This window comes from Ammospiza caudacuta, chromosome 19 (genome assembly GCF_027887145.1).
Source record: "Ammospiza caudacuta isolate bAmmCau1 chromosome 19, bAmmCau1.pri, whole genome shotgun sequence".
NCBI classification, from domain to species: domain Eukaryota; kingdom Metazoa; phylum Chordata; class Aves; order Passeriformes; family Passerellidae; genus Ammospiza; species Ammospiza caudacuta.
Genome location: NC_080611.1, coordinates 12,099,291 through 12,124,030, shown reverse-complemented (window position 1 = coordinate 12,124,030; position 24,740 = coordinate 12,099,291). Strand labels below are relative to the sequence as shown.

The 24,740-nt window shown below is 58.7% G+C and overlaps 1 protein-coding gene across 4 annotated transcripts in view; it reads left to right on the top strand.

Annotated features, from left to right (window-relative positions):
- Positions 1-220: 220 nt before the first annotated feature.
- The window catches only part of BAIAP2 (BAR/IMD domain containing adaptor protein 2), a 40,570-nt gene continuing 16,050 nt past the window's right edge, over positions 221-24,740 (top strand). For all 4 annotated transcript variants that reach the window (XM_058817036.1, XM_058817038.1, XM_058817039.1 and 1 more), the window contains exons 1-6: positions 221-327; positions 7,752-7,827; positions 9,912-9,998; positions 19,247-19,308; positions 19,481-19,552; positions 19,955-20,092. In XM_058817036.1, the coding sequence (XP_058673019.1) occupies positions 256-327; positions 7,752-7,827; positions 9,912-9,998; positions 19,247-19,308; positions 19,481-19,552; positions 19,955-20,092 (507 nt within the window). In that variant the 5' untranslated portion in view covers positions 221-255. The remainder of the gene's footprint in view (positions 328-7,751; positions 7,828-9,911; positions 9,999-19,246; positions 19,309-19,480; positions 19,553-19,954; positions 20,093-24,740) is intronic.

Below are 24,740 nucleotides of genomic sequence, written 5' to 3'. Positions count from 1 at the left end.
GGGGAACGGGCATGTGATGCCGCACGGTGGGCACGGCGCGGTGCATCCCTCCCTCCCTCCCCCGCGCCGCTCGTACTCCCCTCGTTACTCCCAGCCCGGCACGGCCCGGAACAGCGCGGCTCCTCCCCGCGGGGCTGGCCGGGGCGGCGCGGGGCGGGCACGGCTCCGGGAGCCGATAAAAGGCTCGGCTGCCGCCGCTCCGCGCTCTGCCCGCGCTCTGCCCGCCCGGCTCCGCCCGCCCGCCCGCAGCCGCCCATGGTGCTGCCCGGCCCGCCCGGCATGGCCCGCTCCGAGGAGGTGCACCGCCTCACCGAGAATGTCTACAAGGTGAGTCCGCAACAGGTGCCCGCCCGCCTGCCTGCCTCGGAGTTATTGGAATTATCGTTGAATTATCGCGTTTCTCCTCCCCGGGACGCGCGGGGGCAGCGCGGGCGGAGGCGCCGCCGGGGCCGGCCCTGGGATGTGCCCGGAGCCGCTCGGCCGGGCCGGTGGGGCCGCTGGGGCACCCCGAGCCTTCCCCGGGTACCCCCGGGCACCCCGAGCCTTCCCCGGGCCCTCCCCGGGTACCTCCGGGCACCCCCGGGCCCTCCCCGGGCACCCCCAGCCTTCCCGGGGGTACCTACGGGCACCGGTGCCCCCGTGGGGATGCCCGAGCCCGGGTGGGCAGCGCTGTCCCCGCATCACCCCGCAGCGGGGCAGCCCCCGGCACTCTGCTCTGCCCCAAACCAGAGCCTTCCCCGTCCCCTGGAGTTCGGGAATTCTGTTTTCCCCTCTGCTTTGCTGCCCGCGTCCTGAGAAAACGCAACAATTCAATTTGTGTGGTTCGAGTTCCCCCCGAAGGAAGCGGTTTGTGCTCTGCTGGCTCTGAGAGCAGGAGTAATCAAACTGCTGTGGCCGAACGTGGAACGCAGGATGTCGTTTGTTAAACTGGGAAGCTTGCACGATTTCCTGTGATTTAAGGGCTTGGATTGAGTTACCTGGGAGCGCAGAGCAGGGAAGGAAAAAAAAAAGGAAAAAAAAAAAAAAAAAAAAGCTAGAAGAATGTAGTGCAGAAAGTACCGAGGCGGTGAAGTTGTGAAGTGCTGGTTTTGGAGATTCTGGGGTGTAACAGCGGTTCGGGCCGAGCTGTGGCACCCGAAATCTTGGTCGCTCTGAATCTTGGTGGCATTTTGCTGTGGTCCCTGGAGCTCCCTCGCAGCCTGGCAGCAGCTGCTGTGCCCCGACATGCCCCGTGCCCGCTGTCCTTGGGGCAGAGCTGGCACCCCGCGCTGTGCCCTGGCACTGCTGGCACCGCCTGGGCAAACAGGGGCTGGGAGCAGCCCCGGCCGTGACTCAGTTGTTGTTTGAGGTGTGGAGCCCTCGAAGCACGGGGATAATGGCAGGGTTGGGGTGCGGGTCACCGTCACCCCGGGCCCGGCCCAGGGCTGTCCGTCTGTCCCGGCACGTGTGGAGCCCATCCGGGGCTGAGGGGCCGCTGCTGCCCGGCTCTTCTGGGGCAGGGGGTGCCCGGGGTGCCAGCAGCCGGGGCTGGGGCTCTCCATGCGCTCTCCATCTCCAGGGAACTCCTCGGCTCCCCGGGATGCCGGTGGGAGCAATCCCATGCAGGAGATGGAGCTGCTGGAGATCTCGTGGGTTCCCCCAAGATCAGTGTCTGGGTGCTGGGAGCTGCAGGAGCGTGGTCCTGGCTCCGGTTGTGTTCCTGTGGTGGGCAGAGGCTGCTCTGAAGCCAGCAGTGCTTTCCTGGCCTCCGGAGATGTGTGTGTGCCATGTGGTGCCTGCAGGAGCCTGGCGTGTCCCGGTTCCATTGAGGACTTCGGCCACTCTTGGGGCCACCTGGGGCTGGGGTCTTCTGGACCTGCTTGGGCTTTGGACTCCAAAACCAGTCCGGGTGCTTCAATCCCAGTCCTTCAATCCCCATTTCCCCAGGTGGTTTTTTGGCCTGTGCAGGAGCCTGAGCCTTTCCACGGGCAGGAGGAGACAAACCCAGGGAGGGGGGCGATGCCACCGAGCCCCATCCTGCGGGGACCAGGCTGGGTGCCCGACCCTTGCCGTGCCCCCTGCCCATCCCGGGGCACCCCGATCCTTGCCGTGCCCCCTGCCCATCCCGGGGCACCCCGATCTTTGCCATGCCGCTGCCCATCCCGGGGCACCCCGATCTTTGCCGTGCCCCCTGCCCTGCCCATCCCGGGGCACCCCGACCCTTGCCGTGCCCCCTGCCCATCCCGGGGCACCCCGATCTTTGCCATGCCGCTGCCCATCCCGGCAGCTTTGGGTTGGCAGCAGCAGCCGCCCATGCCCATCCCCGTGCCCATGGCCGGCTCCGTCTCTCCCGGGCGCGGTGCCGGGAGCCAGCCCATTGTCATGGTTGTGCAGAAGCAGCGCTCGCCCTGGGAGTGAGTGTGCTAATGAGCTGGTGCAGGAGCTGTCAGCCGCCCCCGAGCCGATGCTGCCACTACAGGCAGCTGCCTACACGCGGGGAGTAATTACAGAGGGAGACGGAGGCTGCTGGCACCTTCCGCCAACGTGATCCCACCTTGGGCGCTGCTGATTCACTGCCACAGCCCCGATAGCGGCACAGCTGGGCCGGGCTCTGCCCCGAGCCCCCGGGGTGAGGATGAGGATGGGCAGCTCCCTCCCCGCCCAGCCCCTGCTCGGGATTGTCTTTTTGCAGAAAGCAGGGACTGGCAGATCTTCCTTCCCCCGAAGACAGATCTGTCTCCTCCTGCCAGATGAGATTATTGCCGTTTACAGCCCAACCTCCATTTCATTTTAAAGCCATTTTTCCGTGCGGGAGATGGGTTTGCAGTGGTGCTGTGCGAGTGGCTCTGCCTTTGAAGAGGTGTTTGCCTAACAACAGCCCCAACTCCAGGCTGAATTGTGGTGCAGGAAGGTGTGGACAGGATTCCCGAGGGTCCTTAGCTCCCCATCAGCCGTAATCAATTGTCCAGAAAGGTGTGGACACGATTCCTGAGGGTCCTTAGCTCCCCATCAGCTCTAATCCACGTTACTGGGGCACACAGCCTCTCCTCATGTCCTGAGGGATGGGAGTGATTCCTCCTCAAGGGGCTCTGAAGGGAAACCGTGGCTGCTTTGGTGTGTTTGGAGTGCAGGGATGATGAGTGTGGCACAGGAGGAAGGAGCCGGCCTGTGGCACCCCAAATTCCATGCCCTGGGCTTCCTGCAGCCCAGCCTTGGGAAACCTGGGGGGAGCACCCCAGGGCTCTGTGGTGAGCTGGGCTGTGGCACTGCCAGGGCTCTGAGCTGGGAATGCTGCTCCATCCATCCATCCTTCCATCCATCCTTCCATCCATCCTTCCATCCATCCTTCCATCCATCCTTCCATGCCAGGCTGGGAGAGCCCTCCTGGCCTCCCTGGAGATGGGACACCTGCAGGCAGGTGGGCAATGAGGTGTTGGCGAGCAGCGGCTCCTGCCTGCCCAGGGTGTCCCACACTGTTGGAGCTGGGTGCTGCTCCCGGGGTGTCCCTGAGGTGCTGCTCCCCATCCCCAGGTGCTGCTCCCCTCCCCTGGTACTGATGCCCAGGTGCTGCTGTGCCCTCATGCCCGTGGTGCTGAGCCTGCCCTGGGTAAGGTTTCAGCCCTGCTGCTCGTGTTGCAGGGCAGCAGGGCACAGGGCACACAGCTCCTCTGGGCACAGCCTGGGGCTCAGCCCCTGGTGCCACCTCTCCGGGCACCCTCCTGGCTCCTGGGGGAGATGCCAGCCCCAAGGATTTGAGGATGGCCCAGCCTTGCAGGGGTGGGTGCTGAGGGTGTTCCCACAGTGCTGGGGGCTCTGAGCCCCCTCTGGATCCTCATCCCAGCTCTCCTCAAGTCCAGACCCCAACACAGCTCATTCAGAGCTCTTTCCCTGAGTCTTGGGTGCCCTCGTCCTCTGGCATGACAGCCAGGAGAAACTCAATGCCTTTAGATGGGGACTGATTTTTCCTTGACTTTCCCCCCTGATTTTCCCTGGGCTCCTTCTTGACAGAAACTTGGCTCTTGAAACCCCCAGGGCTGTTCCTGATGGTGCCAGGCAGGACAAGCTGTGATGGAGGAGGCAGCACTGGGCTTTGCTGGGCATTAAATATTGATGGCAAAATGATGAAAGTGCTCCTGGAGCGGGGCTGACCCATTTAGGCACAAAACTTCCTTGGGGCTGAGCTGTTCCTGCAGTGTGGCAGTGGCAGGGAGAGTCCCCTGGTGCCGTCCTGTCCCTCCAGCCTGCTCCTCGTGGTCACCCAGGGAATCATGAGTGTAACCCAGGGATGGGGATTACCTAGGGGATCATTGTGGTCAACCAGGGAATCCTCATGGTCACCCAGGGAATCCCTGGCTGGGCCCTGTGCAGGGTCAGCCCTGCAGGGAACCACAAAATCCTTAAAAATGTTGGAAAACCCCTCTGAGCCCATCAGATCCAACCGTTCCCTCAGTGCTGGAGCCACGTCCCCAGATGCCACATCCACGTGGCTTTGGAGCCCTTCCAGGGATGTTTTGGGAATGCTGCCCTTCAGCTGTTGAGCAGGACTTGCCTGAGCCACTTCCAGCTTAAATTCAGGATTGAGGAGCTGGAATTCCATGATCCTTGTGGGCTCCTTCCAGCTCAGGGTGTTTTACTCTTTCCCCTGATCCCAAACTTTTCCTCGTGGGTTAATTTAGGGCTTGGAGCATCCTGGCTGCAGCTGGAGTGTGCTCAGAGGGCAGAAAGGGACCTTGTTTGTGCTGCCTCTTCCCCCAGCCCAGGGAGCAGGGCTGTGTCCTGGAGACCTTGTGCTTTGCATTAGTTTCATTTTTGGCAGCTGAACAAAGCCGTGCCAGTCCCGGGGAGCTGAGTGGTATTACCCAGGGAATTCAGCTCAGTGGAACAAAGCAAAGCCCTTTCAACCCTTGGCTGCCAGGTTTTGTGTCTGTGTTTTTCTGAACTCTGCCCAGGCAGCCCATGGAAGGCAAACAACTTGTGGGTGCTGCTGAGGGGGCAAAAATCTGGGGAAAATGGGATTTGCTTTCATTGCCACAGTGCCACTGGATATTTGCTTTGCTGCTGGTGTCCTGCAAGCCTGGATTCACCTCTCCTGAGAGGGACAGCGCCCTTGGTGCCCCCAGAGAGGGGATGAGCCCTGTGCTGGCAAGGGAGCAGCTCCAGCACGTCCCTGGTGTGAGGGTGATGCTGCTGAGCCATCCCATGGCACAAATTGTCCCTGTTCATTCCCCACTGCTCCTCCTTGCCATGGGGGTGATGCTGCTGAGCCATCCCATGGCACAAACCCGTTCATTTCCCAGTTTCTCCTTGCCAGGTCTCTCACCTGGAGCAGGGTGAGAAGGCTCTGGAGTCACCTTCTCTTCCCACCCTGGAGAGAGAGCAGGGCTTGCAAAGGGCTGTTTTTATTTTTATTTTTATCTCTGGGGTGAGGAGCCCTTGTCACCGCTCTCATCCTGCCAGGCTGTTTTTGTTGGAGGCTCCAGACAATGTTTTAAAAACATTCACTTTCAGCAAACTTCCTCCTGGGGGCTGGTGGATTTTATTTGGCCAGCTCAGAGTCACCTTCCCGCTCCTTCAGCCGCCCCACGAGCCCCTCTGGGGGATTTTATCTCTTTATTTGTTGCTTTAAAATGTCTGCTGTGGATCCGCGGGGAGCAGGACCTGCCCTGAGCAGTGCCAGGGCTGGGCTGTGCTTTGATTCCCCCTGCTTTGGGCGAGCTGTGCTGGATTTTGGCCGGTGCTTTGCCCGGGGAGGCTGTTCCATCATTAATTCCCCGGGTTTCATGCTCAGGACGATGTGTTTACACGGGCACTGCTGAGAAAATCACACTATTTACATATCCCCGTGCACGTCCTCGTACACAAACACTGCTCTGAACCTGCGAGCCGCCCAAAAATCTCCTCCCTGCAGAAATTCTGCCAACATTTCTGCTGCTTAACTCTTGCTCAGGCTCAGAGAGCTTGGGCTGAGCCTGAGTGTGGGGCAGGGGATTGTCCCTGTCCCTGCTGTGGGCAGGGCATTGTCCCTGTCCCTGCCATGGCCGCTGATCCCAGCCTCTGGCTGATCCATGGGACAGCCCAGGAGCATTTTGGACTGGAGTTAGACCTGATGTGGGCGGGATAGAGCAATCCTCCAGTGCTAATTAACTGCTCTGCAATTGTCTCCTGCAGGCGGAGAGCACCTGGCTTGTTGCTACAGGTTCGTTTCTCTCCTCTCAGGCTGAGCGCATCCACCAAAGTGCTCTGAGCTGCCCCAAAACGGCTTCCAGGGGCCCTGGTGTTGGCCTGCAGCCTTAATTAGCGGGCAGCTCCTCGTTAGCCTCCACAGTCATCTCCTGCCCTTTGCAGCGGTGGCTGGTGCTGTGGGGACATCCCCGGCCTGGCAGGACGAGCAGATCCCTCCTGAAACAGCAGCACTGGGGTGATGCCACCCCTCTGGCTGTGCCCCACACAGATCCTGCCCACAGGAGCCCCAGAAGGGCTCTGGCTGAGCCCTGCACACGTGGGGAGACGGCAGTTCAGCTGTGGGGAGGCAATTCAGCTGTCAGAGCCGAGGCCCGGGCAGCAGGGACTGGCTGGGATAAAAATGCCTCGGGCAGAAAATGAGCTTTATAGTGTTGGGGCAGCCTGAGATGAGGTGACAGATGCTTAATCAGCTTATTCCCTATAAGTGTCTGCCTGCCTTCCCTCCCTGCCCGGGCTGGGGCTCTGCCAGCAGCCTGGGGGTGCAGAGCCCCTGTTCCCAGCAGGGATGCCCCATTCCCATCTGCAATGCCCTGTTCCCAGCAGGGATGCCCCATTGCCAGCAGGAATTGCCCCCATTCCCAGCGGCAATTCCTCATTCCCAGCAGCAATGCCCCAGGAATTACCCCTGTTCCCAGCAGGAATTGCCCCCCCATTCCCAGCACCAATGCCCGTGGTGCATCCCCCCTCGGGGGCACTCTCAGCTCCATTTTCTGGTGCCACCTGGGCAGGACGGTGTCCCCGAGGTGGGGCAGGGGCTCAGGCCCCGCTCTGGGGCTGGGCTGGGTGCAGAGGATCCAGGCAGGAATGGGGATCTGGGATTTTGGGGTGGGCCGAGGGCCCTGCCAGGGAGGGCTGTGCGCACACAGAGCCCTCCTTGTTCTCCTGAGCCGATTATTCCTCCCCCCATCCGAGCTGAGGGCCCTGGGGCCAGGCAGGAGAGCTCAGGGTGTGTGCACCCTCACCCTGGGCAGTGCCAGGGGACCCTGGTGCCATCCTGGTGTCATCCTGGCGCAGCTCAGGGAGTGCTGCCCACGCTCAGCCCATCCTGGGCAGTGCCAAGGGGCCCTGGTGCCATCCCTGGGGGTGCTGAGGGCTCTGCTCTGCCCCACCCTGGCTGCACATTTGGGATTCTGTTCTCTGTGCCCATCCTGGGGTTGGGACATCACCTGCCACCATCCCCAGCTCTTGGGTCACCTCCCTGGCTGGTCTGAGGCTGCTGCTGCCCCAAACAGCCACCTACAGTTGCTATTATGGTTATTTTTGATATATCTGGTAATTTTCTGGTTGGTGCGTTCACTTTCCTGGGGAAGCACCTGGTGCTGGGGCACTGCAGACCCCCCTTGTTCCTTATTCCCGTCCCTCGTGGTCTCAGACCCACCATGGTCTTCCTCAGTGGAGGATCCTGGGGCCTCTAGTAGGGAGATGGGAGGATTATTTTTTGTTGCTGTTCTCTTTTTGTATTTATCAGGACAGAGCTGCTCACCCCACTCCCCATGACCCCTGCTAATCCCATGTTCTCTCCCCTTTAGACGATCATGGAGCAGTTCAACCCCAGCCTCAGGAATTTCATTTCTATGGGGAAGACCTATGAAAAAGCCTTAGCAAGTAAGTGACATTGGGGCTGCCAGGCTGGGGAGGGGGTTTTTGTGGAAAATCTTTGGGGGGTTTTTGTGGAAAATCTTTGGGGGGTTTTTGTGGAAAATCTTTGGGGGTTTTGTTGAAAATCTTGGGGGTTTTTGTGGAAAAGTTCCTTGTTCCCATGGGGAAGGAATTGGAGGGTGGTGATGTGCAAGGCCATGGATCCAGGAGGGATTGCTGGGAGGCAGCAGGATAACAAAACACATCTGCAAACAGTTCTTTAAATGTTTGTTTAAAGTATTGAGAATGGAGGTTTTAAGCCCTGTTTAAAGAGGTGCTGTTGAAATGTTTAAATTGCCCAGAAGAATGAAGAGAAGGGAAAAGCCCCGAAGTGTTGATGGCAGCTCTTGATTGGGAATGCAGGGAGGTGCCATTAGGGAGGTGTGGATTTAAGTGATCAAAAGGAAACTAGGAATTGATTAAACCCCAAAATGGGCTATTTTGACTTAAACTGGCTTTGTGCACTGCCTGGGCCCTCCTCGGCTGGGTTTAAAGGAGCTTTAAGCTCTGCTCCACCCAGAGCTGTGTTTTTCCAGGGAGGGCTCTGCACCCTTCAGAGCTGCACGTGTCTCCTGGATTTGATTTTGGAATAATCCCAGTGAAAATGTCCGTGGGGCAGAGCCTGTCATCACCTTCAGCCGGGGGGAAATATTCCCTTTGGTGCCTGAAGCGTCAGGGTTGGGACCTGACCTTTGGGGAGGATCCTGCTCCCTGCCTGCAGCACCTTTCCTTTTTCCTTTTTCCTTTTTCCTTTTTCCTTTTTCCTTTTTCCTTTTTCCTTTTTCCTTTTTCCTTTTTCCTTTTTCCTTTTTCCTTTTTCCTTTTTCCTTTTTCCTTTTTCCTTTTTCCTTTCCCTTCAGCTCAGGTGAGCTCCTGGCCATTCCCAGGAGGGTTTTTGAGCCCTCCCCCTGTCCCCAGGTGCAGACACAGGACACAGCGTCCTGCCAGCTGGGCACTGCTTTGAGCTGGGGTTTAATGGCTCACCCAGCGTGACGGGGCAGTGCCCGTCCAGCTCCACTGCCCAGGGCCCTCTGAGCCCCGGCGAGGGGGCACAGGGCACCTTCCACACAGGCAGCAGGGGCACAGAAATTCCAGGGGCACAGAAATTAGAAATTCCAGGGGCACAGAAATTCCAGGGGCACAGGGCACCCTCCCCACAGGCAGCAGCTTTCCCCAAATTCCAGGGACACAGAAATTCCAGGGGCACAGGGCATCTCTTTCCATAAATTCCAGGGGCTCAGGGCACCTTCGCCCCTGGCAGCATCTTTCCCCAAATCCCAGGGCATCCCAGCAGAATGGGGCTCCTGGTTTGGCACTGCCTTTCCCTGCTGGTTCCCTCCTGGCAGCACAGTCAGGTCTGACAGGGGAGGAGCTGCTGACCCTTGGGACTGTGTTGGACTGTGGTTTTTATTGATTCTCCTGATGTTTAACCACCTGGGGGAGGTGGAGCTGTTTGTGCTGCCCTGTCCCACCACTCTGGGATGAGCACTGGGATCGCTGCCTCTGTGCCTTTCCCACATCCCTGCTGTGCAGCCAGGGATCTTCCTGTAATTTTTAACTTGGCCTGGCTCATCCCTGCCCTGCTCTGAGCTGGGGCAGCTGGAGGAAGGGCAGAGCCCAGGGGGCAGAGCAGAGGCAGCGCTGGAAGCTGGAGCTGGGGCTGTACAGCGCGTTCTGTGATTAGAGGAAACCCCCTGCTTATCTGATTAGAGTCAGTGTGGAGCTGGAATGTCAACAAACAAGGCTGAGCTGTAATGAAAGTCTGTGATATTCAATTATTCTGCAGTGAGTTCTCCCAGCAGCCCCATGCTTGCGCTGCAATGGAAACCACCACAGTCCTGCGTGCACCTTTTTAAATCCTGAATTACCCTGTAATCTCACTGCTGCAGCTCCCTGTGCTGCCTTTCCTCTGTTTGTTGTGTGCTCCCTCCCCGTGGGGTTGGGCCCTTGGAGGTAATTTAGCCTATTTTAGTGTCCAGAGCCTCCTCAGTGCCCCAGAAGTTCCAACGGCCTTTAAGGAGAGCATAACCTCATTTTTTGGTGCTTTTTAGGCATGACATATGCAGCCAAGGGGTACTTTGATGCCCTGGTGAAGATGGGGGAGCTGGCCAGTGAAAGCCAAGGATCAAAAGAGTTGGGTAAGTCCCCGTTTGCTGCTGAATGGAGATTGCTGGAGATTCCCAGGGCTGAAGCAGATCTTTGGTGCTGCTGGGGAGCGGAGCTCAGCGTGGAGCTGGCCCTGCTGTGTCTCAGTGTCTCTGGATTTACTGATGATGCAGCCTGGAAAGCCCCTGGTACCCTGAGTGTCAGGGCTCTGCCCCAGGGCGGTTTTGTGGTGGTTTGTTCTCATTTGGAGAAGGGGAAGCAGCGGATTTTGGCCGGGGAGCTGGGGCTGAGCTGCCCCTCTGGAGGGGCAGGGGAGAGGAAAAGGGGCACACATGGGGGTCCCCCAGTGCTGTGGGGCTGGGACTGTGCCCTGCCTGCAGCAGCTCTGCCCTGCTGGAGCCTCCCTGTGCCCGCTGCCAGGGTTTGTGTTTGCCCAGTCCGTGGCAAACACCACGAGCTGTGGCTGCTGCTGCCTCCTTCCCCTTTCTTCCCCCTTCATTTCTCAGGAAATCCTTTAAAGGGCAGCTGCTTTTCCAGCCTCCCTCCTGCCCAGGCATCCTCCTGTGTCCTTCCTCCTTACAGCCCTGCTCTGGGGGGACCCTCCAAGGGTCTGAGGGGACCCTCCAAGGTCCTCCCCATGCTTTGAGGGGACCCTCCGAGGTCCCCTCATGGTCTAAGGTGACCATCCCAGGTCCTCCTATAGTTTGAGGGGACCCTCCCAGCTCTCCCCATGGTTTGGGGTGACCCTCCCAGCTCTCCCCATGGTTTGGGGTGACCCTCCCAGCTCTCCCCATGGTTTTGGGGTGACTCTCCCAGGTCCCCCCATGGTATAAGTTGACCTTCCCATCTCAGCCCGTGGTTTGAAGCGACCCTCCAAGGTCCCCCCTCAGTTTGAGGGGACTCTCCCAGCTCCCCCCATAGTTTGGGATGAATCTCCCTGCTCCCCTCATGCTTTGAGGTGGCTGTCCCAGCTGCCCCTGGGATGCTGCACCTTGTTAAGGCTCTCATGGAATGAACTGGGCCTTGGTCTGCTGTGTGTGCAGTCCCAGGTGAGCCCCTCCTCCTCCTCCTCCTCCTCCTCCTCCTCCTCCTCCCCCTCTGCCTCCCGCAGCTCTGGCCAAGCACTCATTAAAGCCTCTCTCCGGGGCAGGCAATTAGCAGAGCTGGAGCTGGAAGGGCTCTGAGGGCTGCAGGCGCCCCTGGGCTCGGCTTTGGTGTCAGAGCTGCTCCCCCAGCCCCGCTGCTGCTGCCTGGGAACGGTGCTGGGGAAGCCGAGGGTGTCTATGGAAACCGAGGCTGGATTAGAGCTGCCTGCAGCAATCTGCTGCTGTTTAATAAATAAAACAAAGAGCCCTGTGTGCTGCAGAGCCTGGAGGAGCTGCCCCTGCTGCTCTCTGGGGCTGGGCACAGCCAGCTCTGCCCTCCTCTCCTGCCAGGGAGCTTGGGGCAGCCTGGGCAGGAGCATGGGCAGTGCCAGGTCTGCTCACACCTGGATTTGGGCACTTCTGGCCTTTTTTCCTCACCCAGGGACAGGGATTTGCTGTCCTTGGTGCCATCTCCCTGTATGTGGCTGGAGGATTTTGGTTTGAGATGCTGCTTGGGGCAGCCTGAGCAGGGGCAGGAGCCTGGGCAGCCCCATCCTGGCTTTGGGCACCTCTGGCCACGTTTCTTCACCCAAGGACAAGGATTTGGTGTTCTGCTCACCCTTCACACCTGGCTCTGGGCACTCCTGGCCCTGCTTCTTCGCCCAGAACAGGGGTTTGGTGTCCTTGGTGCCATCTCCCCGTGTGTGGCTGGAGCATTTTGGGGTATGAAGTGTTCCTACATCGCTGCTCCTTCCCCTGCTGGCGTGGGCACATCCCAGGGAGGCTCCTGGCTGTTCCTGAGCCTCTGCTGATGCTGCTGATGTTTGCTGTGATGTGGCAGCTGCCCCGGGCACGAGAGAGCCCAGATAACATTGGTGGCTGCAGCTTGGTGGAGCTGAGAGCAGCTGGGGCAGAGCTCCCTCCCAGCAGGGCTGGCAGTGTCAGCAGGGCTGGGGCTGCTCTGGGCCAGGGTGCTCCAAGCCCCATCCAGCCTGGCCTTGGGCACTGCCCGGGATGGAGAATTCATTTTAGAGCTATAAATAGGAATTCTCTTGATTGCTGCTTCCATTCCGAAATAGGAATTCTCTTAATTGTTCCTTCCAATGGAAGGGACCTTAAAGCCCCTCCAGTGCCACCCCTGCCATGGCAGGGACACCCCATTGTCCCAGGTGCTCCAACCTGGCCTGGGACACTGCCAGGGATGTGGGGAAATCATTTTAGAGCAATAAATAGGAATTCTTTCCATTGCTGTTTCCATTAATGATGTGTCCCCAGCTCCCTCCCTGAGTGGGATTTTCTTCCATGAGTTTTTAGGGAAAGCTGCTTCAAGCAGGGAAGGTGTAGGTTGGATATTGGGAAGAAATTTGTCACCAAAAGAGTAATAAAGCACTGGAATGCTCTTCCCAGGGAGGTGGTACAATCACCATCGCTGGATGTGTTTAAAAAAGGACTGGACATGGCACTGGGTGCTAGAGTTGAGGTGTCAAGGCACAGGTTGGACTTGATCTTAGAGGTCTTTCCCAACCTCATTATTCTGGGATTCTGAGATTCTGTGACACACTCTGACTCCCAGGAGAGCACTGCATTTTGACCTGAGGCCATGGAAAAGGCTCCTAAAATGGATAGATAGCACTGAGATTATGGCTGTGCAGTTGATTAGAAGTGTGTAATGTCACTTTTCTGCCAAAATCCGGCAGGCAGAAAGGCAGGGATGGGACCTGGGATGGAGCTGGAAGGAGAAGTGGGGGGCTGAGATTGGGGCGGCCCAAAGAGCAGATGTTGGAGCTCTGGATGCTGAGGATTTTAGCGTTTCTGTGCTCACACATGTGTTTAAAAAAAGCCTGGCCATGGCACTGGGTGCCACAATCCAGCTGAGGTGTCAGGGCACAGGTTGGACTCGGTGATCTCGGAGCTCTCTTTGAACCTCGTTATTCTGTGGTTGTGTGAAGGTGTCAGCCAGGACTGGGATGCTCTGTCAGGACTGCAGCTCACGTTCCTGCATGGGGAAAAGCTGAGGTGATTGTTTTCCCTGCACACCCTCTCTGTGCTGAGCTGGGTGCTTGTCCCTGCCGTCCCTTCTGCCCCAGGACGTGTCCCAAGGCAGGGGACACCTGCAGGTTCCTCTCCTGGGACACAGAGCCCGCTGGAGCTCAGCTCCTGCCCAGCACGGGGCATTTCCTGAATTCCCCATGGGATTTTGGGAGCTGTGTGCAGACAGGATAATCCTGTGTGGGAAAGGAAGGGTGGCAGCAGGAGCAGCAGTAATGCCCTGCAGCTCTAATCGGCTCTGGGGGCTCAGTTCCAGGTGCAGTGTCTGCTGGGGCTGGCTGGGCTTTGGGGGCGGCAGAACTGGGGCTTTGGGGTGTCCCCAACCCCATGGAGCTGTCATTGTCCCAGGGCAGCAGAAGTCACTCTGCCCTGTGCAGGTCCCTGGCGTTTGGGATGGGCTCTGTGCCCTTGAGAGGCTCCCAGGTCTGTTCTTCGCCCCTTGGATGTGGTGGTTTTAGGGAAAATAATTGGGGAATAATTCTGTAAGTAATAAATAATTTAGGGAAAATAATTTTGGGGAAGATGATCTGAAATGAGGAGCCTATGTCTGCCCAGATAATCTGAAATGAGGAGCCTGTGTCTGCCCAGGGAAGGTTTGCAGCCCCTTCCAACAGCTCCAGCTCCTGCCCGAGTCCTCAGGTGACTTTGGCCCTTGCCCAGCTCCTCCTGGCTCCCTTGGATGCTGCTCAAAATGTCATTTCTTTCGTCCTTCTCCAAAACTGGGCCGTGGCAAAGTCATGGGGAGGGGTTTTGTTGTGCTGCAGAGCAGAGCTGGAGCGTGTCCCCCGGGATGTGGGGCTGAGCAGCTCCTGCAGGCTGGGGGCGCATTTTGGGGGCGCATTTTGGGGGCGCATTTTGGGAGTGCATTTTGGGAGTGCATTTTGCTGTCTGGAGGTGCCTGGGGAGAGTAAAGCTGCCCTGGGTGACACACGGGCTGTGAAAGGGCAGCAATTACCGAGCCATTGTGCAGCTGAAAGGAGCCCCTGGCACATCATGGCTTTTTATTTCCACCCTAAAATCGGGATGTGGCATCTTGATGGCTTGGGAGAGATTTCACAGCTCATCCAGCCCCACCCCTGCCATGGCAGGGACACCTTCCACTGTCCTGGGTGCTCCAAGCCCTGTCTGGGACATTGCCATGGATCCAGGGCCATCCCTGGCTCCAGGCTCTGGCAGTTCAGGGGCTTTGTGCTGCACCAGATCCTTTAGGATCAACCTGGAATTGGGTTTGGGGATGGTTTGGGCAGGTGCTCCCTGCCCTGCAGAGTGTGGATGGGGTGGAGATGGATCCCATAGGGATGGAGAGGGATCCCACAGGTGTGCACAGGGGTGGATATGGATCCCACAGGTGCCCAAGGTCCCCCTGCAGCCCCAAGGGGCTCAGTGACTGCTGGGGCTGGGTTTGGTGCCCACTGGGACCTAGTCAGGGCAGTGCCCAGGGGCACACAGAGCTCCAGGAAATATTTTCCTGTGGTTTGTGGCAGTGTCCCTGCTCTGGAGATGAGCTCCTTTTGGGGATCCTTTAAATTTGGGCTTAACAAGGCACCTGACACCTTGTGGGTGACAGCTTGTGCTGCTGGAGGAAGGGAGGCTGCAGGAATGAGGGTGCAGAGACACCTCTGAAAGACTCTGCTGCCTTGGGAAGGGCTTTTCCAGCCTTCTGCTGCCTTTGATGGGGTTTTTCTGCTGCCTCCATCCCTGCCATGAGGAGCAGACAGCCCAGGCTGGTTCTCTCTCACCACCTGTGTTGGGAGGAGGAGGAGGAGGAGGAGGGTTGTGAATGAGCATCTGCGAGGCCCATGTGGCCTGGCTGGGGCTGCCAGCGAGTGGCAGAGGTGTGCAGAGTCTGGGTGTCACCTTCCCTGCGATGGTGACAGCTCCCAGGGTCCCCACCTGCCCTGGGCCTGGGCTGGGGGTCCTGCAGGGATGCTGGGGGGCACCTGAATTAACCAGTACAGCTCTAAATTAACCAGTACAGCTCTAAATTAACCAGTACAGCCCTGAATTAACCAGTGCCACCAGTACAGCTCCTGGGCACTCACTGGGCTTGTCCATCCTGGCACAGCCCCAGCCCTGGCCCCATCCAGGGGGGCTGTGGGGGGCACACAACATCCCAGGGGTGCACCCCAGTGCTGTCTCCCTGCTGGAAGGCTCCGTGGCCACTGCCCAGCCTGATGGGACCCATGAGCTGGGAGCCCCATCCAGGCTGCCTCGGGAAGCTCTGCTGCTGCTCCCTTTACCTGATGTGTTATAAACAAAGGAAAATTGCCCCTGGCAGTGCCAGGCGGGGCTGGTGAGTTATCAGCACATGGCCCAGTGCTGGGGCTGGCAGAAGTGAAACCCTGGTGGGGAGGAAAGGGATGAGTCAGCGGCACAGGAGAAGCTGATTGTTTGGTTTCCCCAAGCTGATTGTTGATTCCCCGAGCTGATTGTTCCAACACGATGATTGTGTCCCCAAGCTGATTGTTGTTCCCCAAGCTGATGGTTCCCCCAAGCTGATTGCTGTTCCCTCACACACTCATGGTTCCCCCAAGCTGATGGTTCCCCTAAGCTGATCGCTGTTCCCTCACACACTCGTGGTTCCCCCATGCTGATGGTTTCCCCGCGCCGTCTCCTTCCCCCTGCACACAGATGCTGCAGCTCAGGGCCTGGCCTGGGCTGGAAGGGGCTGCTCTGAGCCTGGGGCACGCTGTGCTGCTCTGGGGGAGCACACAAACCCTGCAGGGGCTCTCAAAAGGAATTGCTCAGGCTGGAAGAGCCCTCAGGGTCAAAAAGCACCCTGCAGGGGTTCCCAGAGGGAGGGCTCAGGCTGTAAAAGCCCTCAGGGTCACCAAGGCCGCCTTTACCCCGTGCCCCCAGGTGCCACCTCTGCCTGTGATGGGTTTTGCTTTAAATTTGGCTGCAGCAGATCCTCAGCACCGAGGTGCTGTGTGAGCAGGGTCAGTGCTGGCTGGTGTTTGGGGGATGTGCCCAAGTCCTGACCCTGATCCTGGGGTACCCATGGTGCTGCTGGTGGGAGATGGTCCCTGGCACTGACCCTTGCAGGGCATCCTGGGCTGCTGCAGCCCTGCCCACCTTCTGTCTCTGAGCAGTTTACTCCGTGATTAATGCATCCTTGGTGTTTCCATTGCAATTTACCCACATCCTGTTTTACAGGGGGGTCAGAAAATAACCCTGGGTCTGAGGGCTGCAGAGCAAACCCTGGGGAGCTGCCACTGCTGCACCCTGTGCAGGGGCAAAGCCGCCTGTCCTGGTGCCAGCAGGGATGTGGAACAACCTGTTTGCCCGCCGTGGGTGGGTGTGGAAGGGCAGGGCCCTCGGCAGTGCTGTGGTTCCTCTCCAGGGTGACACTGTGAGTCAGCCTGAGCACAGCTCCTCCTCTGTGGCCGTGCTCACAGGGGTCTCCGTGCTTCAGAAGGCTTCATTTATTGTTCTAAGATATATATCGCATTAAAACTACACTAAAAAAATAGAAAAAGTTCTCCTCAGAAGGCTAAGCTAAGAATAAAAAAGAAGAAATCAAGGTCTGTGGCTCAGACAGAGAGAAAGCTAGCTCTGCCGTGATTGGCCATTAATTTTAAACATTTACACGACACCAATCACAGATCTACTTGTTGCGTTCTGAAGTAGCAAATAACCATTGTTTACATGTTGTTTCTGAGGCTTCTCAGAAAGAAAAATCGTAAAGAAAGGTTTTTAATGAAAAGATGTGTGTGACACTCCTCGCCATGCCGGGCTCTCTGTGCGCCCTGAGTGGTTCCCCTCCTGCAGGATGTGTGTTCTGGCTCTGTCCTGCGCCCAGGGCAGTTCAGGGGTTAATCCCCAAATCCCTGATGGGAAGGGCCCTGCCGTGGGTGGCTCTGCTGCTGCCAGGGCTGCCACACAGCCCCAAACCCGGCCCTGCCACCCTGGGGTGTTCCCCCACAGTTTCACCTTGGCACAGAGCCACAGGCTCCTGTCCAGGGCAGATTTTGGGCTCTTGAGGTTTCCCAGCTGCCGTGGTGTCCCTTGGTCGCAGTTCAGTTCATCCCTGTGGCTCTGGGATGGGTTTGGGGTGAGATGTTCAGTCTCCCATGGTCTGTAGGGTTTTGTGAAGCAGCTCACAGTGTGCAGGTCTGTGACCGTGGTCACAGGGGTTTTCAGGATGAGAGGAGAGACGAGAATGATGACTGTATGATCAGAAGGCTTGATTTATTATTTTTTTATATATATATTACATTATAACTATACTAAAAAGAAACAGAAGAAAAAGGTTTCTTCAGAAGGCTAGCTAAGCTAAGAATACAAAAGAAGAAAAAAGAATGAAAACAAAGGCAGCTCTCTCGGACTCTTGTCTGAGATAGCTCCTTCTTGATTGGCCATTAATTATAAACATTCAAGATGGCCTAATCAAGAATCTACCTGTTGCATTCCACAGCAGCAGATAACCATTGTTTACATTCATTTTCTGAGGCCTCAGCTTCCCAGAAGGGAAAATCTTAAAGAAAAAATTTTTAGTGAAAAAGATGTCTGCAACACAGGTCCTTTTGTGGGACCCCCTGGGCACCCCCCCTTTGTTTGTGGGGCACCCTGGGCACCTTTCCCTTTGTTTCTGGACACCCTGGGCATCCCTCCCTTTGTGGGGTGCCCCGGGCACCTCTCCCTTTGTTTGTGGGGCACCCTGGGCACTGCTGCAGCCCAGGGGCACAGGGGACAGCGGCCCTGGCACAGGCAGTGCCACAGCCAGGCCTGGCACTGCAGCACAGGGGGCAGAGCCTGCCCAGGAAGGGATTTCAGTGTTTGCAGAAGGGTTTGGGACGCAGAGTGTGGTGCAGAGCAGGGATTGCTGCGGGCAGGAGGGCACAGGGAGGTTGTTCTGGTGGTGCTGACACTCAGCTGGGCCATGGCCCACGTGCCCAGGGACATTGGGGACAGGCTGGGGCTGACCCAGCTGTGCTGGGGGAGGCTCCCCCTCATTGCTCACCCCAGGGAGATGCTGCCTTCATGTACAAACAGCCCCACAGGGGCTGGGAGCCTCCTGGGAAGCTGCAGCCTGCCGTGGTGGGAGGAAAAGCTTCCAGAGGCAGCCCTGAGAGGAGCTGACAGAGCTGGGCCGTCCCTCTGACCCACACACAGGGCTCCTGGTGCTGGCTGTGCTCCTGGGGGATGCTCTGAGTGTGTCTGGGCTGCTGCTGAGGCAGGACACAGCCCTTCCTGCAGGAACAGCGCTGGGCGTGGGCTGCAGCACGGGGAAAACCAGGAAAATGAGAGGAAGTGCCAGAACAGAGCTGGGAGTGCCCGGCTGCAGAGCAGAGCTGGGATCCCCTGGGTGCAGGACAGAGCTGGGATCCCCTGGGTGCAGGACAGAGCTGGGAGTGCCCGGCTGCAGAGCAGAGCTGGGATCCCGTGGGTGCAGGACAGAGCTGGGATCCCCTGGGTGCAGAGCAGAGCTGGGATCCCGTGGGTGCAGGACAGAGCTGGGATCCCGTGGGTGCAGGACAGAGCTGGGATCCCGTGGGTGCAGGACAGAGCTGGGATCCCGTGGGTGCAGGACAGAGCTGGGATCCCCTGGGTGCAGGACAGAGCTGGGATCCCCTGGGTGCAGGACAGAGCTGGGAGTGCCTGGGTGCAGGACAGAGCTGGGATCCCCTGGGTGCAGGACAGAGCTGGGAGTGCCTGGGTGCAGGACAGAGCTGGGATCCCCTGGGTGCAGAGCAGAGCTGGGATCCCCTGGGTGCAGAACAGAGCTGGGATCCCCTGGGTGCAGAGCAGAGCTGGGATCCCATGGGTGCAGAGCAGAGCTGGGATCCCCTGGGTGCAGGACAGAGCTGGGATCCCCTGGGTGCAGGACAGAGCTGGGATCCCCTGGGTGCAGGGGGGATCCCAGGGCTGTGCCTGTCCTGTGCCCTGCTCTGAGTGCCAGGGCTGTGCCTGTCCCTGTGCTGGGCCTGGGGGCAAGGGTTGCCCCTGGATTTGGGGTCCTGCTCCTGGTTCCCCCTGCCTCCCAAGGTTTGTCAGTCTGTCCCAGTGTCCCAGATGGGCTCATTGCAGCTCCCCAGGGTGGGCACAGGGGTCCCCCAGGTGTGTCTGGGTGCTCTCCTGGCTGCTGCCCCGCCCTGGGTGCCCCTGTGCTCGGTGCCCCAAGCCCTCCCTGTGCTGTCTTGCAGGGGACGTGCTGTTCCAGATGGCCGAGGTGCACAGGCAGATCCAGAACCAGCTGGAGGAGATGGTGAGTGCCCAGCCTGGCGTGCCAGGGCACTGGGAAATGCATTGTCCAGATGCCACCAGCCCCTCTAGCACGGCTTTGCTGAGCTCCAGAGGCTCTGCAGTGCTTGGGCATCCTCTTTGTGCCCGTCCCAGTGCCCCCCAAGCAATGCCTGTGTGTTTCCTCTCTCCTGCAGCTCAAGTCCTTCCACAACGAGCTCCTGACGCAGCTGGAGCAGAAGGTGGAGCTGGACTCCCGGTACCTGAGTGTGAGTCCGTGTGTCCGTGTGTCTGTCAGTCTGGCACTGCCCTGGGGCTTTCCTGTGGCACAGCGAGCCACAGCTCCTGTCCCTGCCCACAGCTGGGTGGCACCATGCCCAGGACAGTGTCCCCTGTGTGCCCTGGGCTATGGGGGTCCCCCTGTCCCCTGTGTGTCCCCCCTGTGTCCCCTGGGCTTTGAGGGTGCCCCTTTCCCAGAGCTGGGTGTCACTGGTGTCACCATGCCCAGGACAGTGTCCCCTCTGTCCCCTGTGTGCTCTCTGGGTTTTGGGGGTCCCTCTGCTCACAGCTGGGTGTCACCACATCCAGGACAGTGTCCCCTGGGCTCTGTGGCTCTGTCCCTGTCCCCCCTGGCACTGGCACTGGCTCAGAGCTGTCCCCTGTGGTTCCAGGCTGCCCTGAAGAAGTACCAGACGGAGCAGAGGAGCAAGGGGGACTCGCTGGACAAGTGCCAGGCTGAGCTGAAGAAGCTGCGCAAGAAGAGCCAGGGCAGCAAGAACCCCCAGAAATACTCGGACAAGGAGCTGCAGGTATGGCTGGGGACACACCTGGGGACATCAGGGGGACAGCGAGAGCTGCAGGTACGGCTGGGGACACACCTGGGGACATCAGGGGCACAGTGAGAGCTGCAGGTACGGCTGGGGACACTGGGGGACACCAGAGGGATAAGGAGCTGCAGGCAGGGCTGGGGACACTGGGGGACACCCCTGGGGCTGGTGGGGCTGTGCCAAGGCCCCGGGGAAGGTGTGGGTGGCAGGGGGTGGCAGCCAGCCCTGGCACAGGCTGTTCCCATGGGCACAGTGGGGCTGGAGCTGCCCACCCCTGCTGCAGCCTCCTGTGCCACTGCTGTCACCCCAGCAATGGCCCCAGGAGCATCAATTCCTGCTGTGCCCGCTCCATGGTGCCCAGGAGGGTGGGGTTTGGTGTTTTCTGGTGGTTTTGGTGGTTTCTTGTGTTTCTGGTGTTTTCCTGTGCATTTTCTGTGCCCGTGCCCCCTCCTGCGGGGGTGGCAGTGGTGAATCAGAGCAGTGTGATGTGTGCTGGGGGTGGGCACGGGGGTGGCACAGCTCCCACGGAGGGGGAGCCAGGCTTGGCTCTCACTGAGGGGCACCCCGGGCACCTCCTGGCAGTGCCCAGGGGCTGTGCCACTCGTGGGATCCAGAATAGGGGTTTGTGCCCTGTGCCCTCTGCTGTGCCCTCCTCCCTGTGGGCTTGGCCCCATCCAGGGATCCCCAGGGGTTCCTGATGCCCCAGGGTGCCCAGGCTGGCACAGAACCAGGGTGGCACCAGGGGTGCTGGGACAGGGAAGGTGAATTCCTGCAGCAGGAATGGTTTGGTCCTGTGCCCAGGGCAGGGGTGTGTGATGTTGGCACCAGGGGCTGTTCCTCACATGTCAGAGATCTGGGTCTGCTGAAGGGCACCTGGACACTGGGGGTGAATTTGGGGGCATTTGGTGGCATTTAGTCTCTGGCAGAGTGATGTTTGTGCTGGGGGAGTGGCACAAACTGGTTCATTGCCAGGTGTGTTGAGCTGGCCCCAAGCCACCCCCGTGGCCCCTTGCCCAAGCCCTGATGGTGTCCTGGGAGCTGCTGCAGCCCCTGGGGATGGCTTGGGGTGCTGATGGGTTTGGGGTGCTGATGCTGTGCTGATGGGTTTGGGGTGCTGATGCTGTGCTGATGCTGTGCTGATGGGTTTGGGGTGCTGATGCTGTGCTGATGCTGTGCTGATGGGTTTGGGGTGCTGATGCTGTGCTGATGCTGTGCTGATGGGTTTGGGGTGCTGATGCTGTGCTGATGGGTTTGGGGTGCTGATGCTGCTCCAGGCTGTGCCAGGGGAGCGCAGCCCCACCAGCCAGGGCTGCTGCAGTCTCCCCATGCCCTGGTTCCTTCTCCTCGTGGGAGAAGCTGCTGCTGAGGGAAGTGTCGCCTCCTTGGAGGCAGCAGTCACATCTTGCTCTTCTGGAGGCTGGTGCTGTGAAGCTGCTGGAGCAGCTGCCAGCCAGGAGTCTGGTGCTCTGTCATCATCTCCATTCATGTTTAATGCTGCAGGAAGCAGGGCTGGCTCCTCTCTGCCTCTGCACCACCTGTGGAGTGACCACAGCCTGTCACCACCTGCCAGGGAGAGGGGACACGTGGTGACAGTGACAGGACTGTCCTGCAGGGACCCCGGGCTTTATGTAATGTGTGCCAGAGTCAGAGCAGCTCTGGGGCCACCCTGGCCCTGCTTTGGCAGGGGGGACAGCCCTGGGCTGTGCTCCCACCCTGCTGGATGGGTCAGAGAGCCCAGAGCAGGAGCTCAGACATCTCAGCTGTCCCATTCACACCTGTCCCACTCAGCTGCTCCCCTTTATAAACAGAAATAAACCCTGGGGTCCAGCAGGGACTGCACACGGGGAGCAGAGGCTTTGGAGCAGGGCTGGAGGGGGTGAGATGCTCACAGGTTCCTGCTGGAGGCTGCTCCTGAGCTGCACCATCCCCTCATGGCATGGACAGGGCTGGTCCGGGCTGCTCTGCACGTCCCAAATCACCTGGCCCTGTCTCCTGCTGCTTTTGGGGAGTTTTCCCAATGAGTGTTGCAGCCCTGGTCTGCAGCCCAGCCTCACTGAGCAGCTGTGAGCCAGCTCCAAGGGCTGCAGGAGCTGTCCCAGCTCCCAGGGCAGCAGCAATGCTGGGGTTGGGGTTATTCCTGCTGAGTGTCACATTAAACCAGGCTTTTACTCCTTGGGAATCAGCCCTGAGCTGCTGTTCCACACCAGGAGTGAGGGCTGGGAGCCTCACGTGCCTCATCTTCCTCACTGAGTGACTGAGGTGGGGCTTGACCCTGCTGAAAACCAGAACAAACCAACCCCACTCACTTCACAGCTCTGATGAAGAGGAATGAGAACAATATTAAGATTAAACAATGGCCAAGGAAGCTCAAGTGCTGTAATTTCATTAAAGGCTGGTTGTGATCAGGCCGTGAAATCAAGGTCATGATGGGTTTGGGACCTGGATTGAATCAGCAGCTCAGCAATGAAGTTATGTCGGTTCAAAGTATTTATCAAATCATATTAGCACTGTGGGCAATTGGATTTCTGCGTGGGGCTGAGACAAAACTGGCTGTAATTCAGCTCAAACAGCAGAGCTGGGGCTGGCTGTTTGTCCTGAAAGGCTCTGCCTGGCCCAGGTGACCCTGGGTGGGCACTGGGGCCGAGCTCAGCCCCTGCCTTCACCCAGCCCTGCTCCAAATGGGAATATCTCAAACATTAAACACCACTGTGCCAAATAACCTGTGGGGTTTTATCAGCTTTTTGTCATTGAAACCTCATTTGGGTATTCCCATCAGGAGAAATAATTTTAGGTGTAGGTCAGGCAGCTGGAAATGGCAGAGTCTGCACAAACCAGGTTATGAGGTTGGTGTGAAAGTCAAATGGGGAAGGACTCCGAGCTCAGCAGCTCCAGGGGACTCTGACCAGGTTTGGCTGGGATTGAGGCTGAGGGAAAACAGAGAAGAGAAGAGAAGAGAAGAGAAGAGAAGAGAAGAGAAGAGAAGAGAAGAGAAGAGAAGAGAAGAGAAGAGAAGAGAAGAGAAGAGAAGAGAAGAGAAGAGAAGAGAAGAGAAGAGAAGAGAAGAGAAGAGAAGAGAAGAGAAGAGAAGAGAAGAGAAGAGAAGAGAAGAGAAGAGAAGAGAAAGAGAAGAGAAGAGAAGAGAAGAGAAGAGAAGAGAAGAGAAGAGAAGAGAAGAGAAGAGCCCCTTCCAGTATCTAAGGCTCCAAGACAGGGACTTGGGACAAAGTGTGGAGTGACAGACAGGGGGAATGGCTGTCCAGAGGGCAGGGCTGGATGGGATATTGGCAGAAATTCCCATTCCTGTCAGGGTGAGGCCCTGGCAGAGGGTGCCAGAGGGGCTGTGGCTGCCCCTGGATCCAGGGGACGTTCCTGTGCAGCTCAGGGCTGTGCCATGAGCCCTTGGTACCAGAACTGTGCAGACTGAGCTGCTGCTCACGCTGTCCCTGCACTGGGGAAGGGTTTGGGTAAGAAAAGGTGAGGCTGGCTGGAGCCAGCATTCCCCTCTGCTCTGCTCTCTGGGTTTTATGTAACAGCCCATGTGTGCAGGGCTGGGGCTGCTGCAGATGTGACAAACCAGGGCAGACAGCCCTGCCCAGGGGAGGGGGCAGCCTGGCATGCCCAGCTCTGGGGCTGCCTCCCTCCCCTGGCTCCCTGCTCTGCCTTTGCCATCACCCTGGATATCCATCAGCAGCCCTGGCCAGCTCTCATCCCATGGAGCTGAGCAGGGGAGGCTGATGGGGAGCACATCAGGGCTGCCCTCAGTGTTGGGGAGCACATCAGGGCTGCCCTCAGTGATGGGGAGCACATCAGGGCTGCCCTCAGTGATGGGGAGCACATCAGGGCTGCCCTCAGTGATGGGCTGTTCCTGGCTGGACACAGTCCCCAGCCTGCCTGGGTGGCACACGGGGCTGGGGGGCTGCGGGAGGGGACAGTGCCACCCCCAAGGCTGCTCCAGGCCCTGCCAGGTGCCCCACAAGCAGCAGTTTGGGAATGGGGAAAAGCTCTGCGGAATTTGTGAATTTTCCTCATTTTGGGAATGAGGAAAAGGATCCCTCACTTTGCCTCTGTGTGTGCTGGGGTTTCAGCAGCTTTGCCTGCTCAGATGCCCTTCCCCTGCTCATCAACCCAACTTCTATTTTACCCTATCCCATTTCTAGCTCTTCTCCCCCGTGGCTGCCTAAGCAAACCCTCCCTTCTCTCTGTGTTTGCTCCTCCCAGGTATTTCAGGCTGCTGCATCGATCCAGCACAGCCCTCTCCCTTCCCTGACCTTTCCTTTCTCTTTTCTCACTGCTCCTGCCCAACCCTTCCTTGGCATGGGAGCTGCAGTGGGCACAGCCCTCCCTGCCCTGCATCCCTCCTGATGCTGGGTGGAATCTTGCCTGCTGCGTGCTCCCCTTGGCTTTCTGGCCCCAAAATTCAGGGCTGGGCTGTGCTGGTGACCCCAGGGCAGCTCCTGCCTGCTCAGGGTCCCCTCCTGTCCCTGGGGCTGGCGCTTGGCTCAGCCTGGTGGGTGCCCAACACACCAGGAATGATCTGGAGTGATGATTTCAGTGTGGAGCTCAGCCCTTGGCTGCTGTTCCCCCTGTCTGCACGTTCCTGGCTGGGATGGCAGCTCTGAACTCAGTTCCC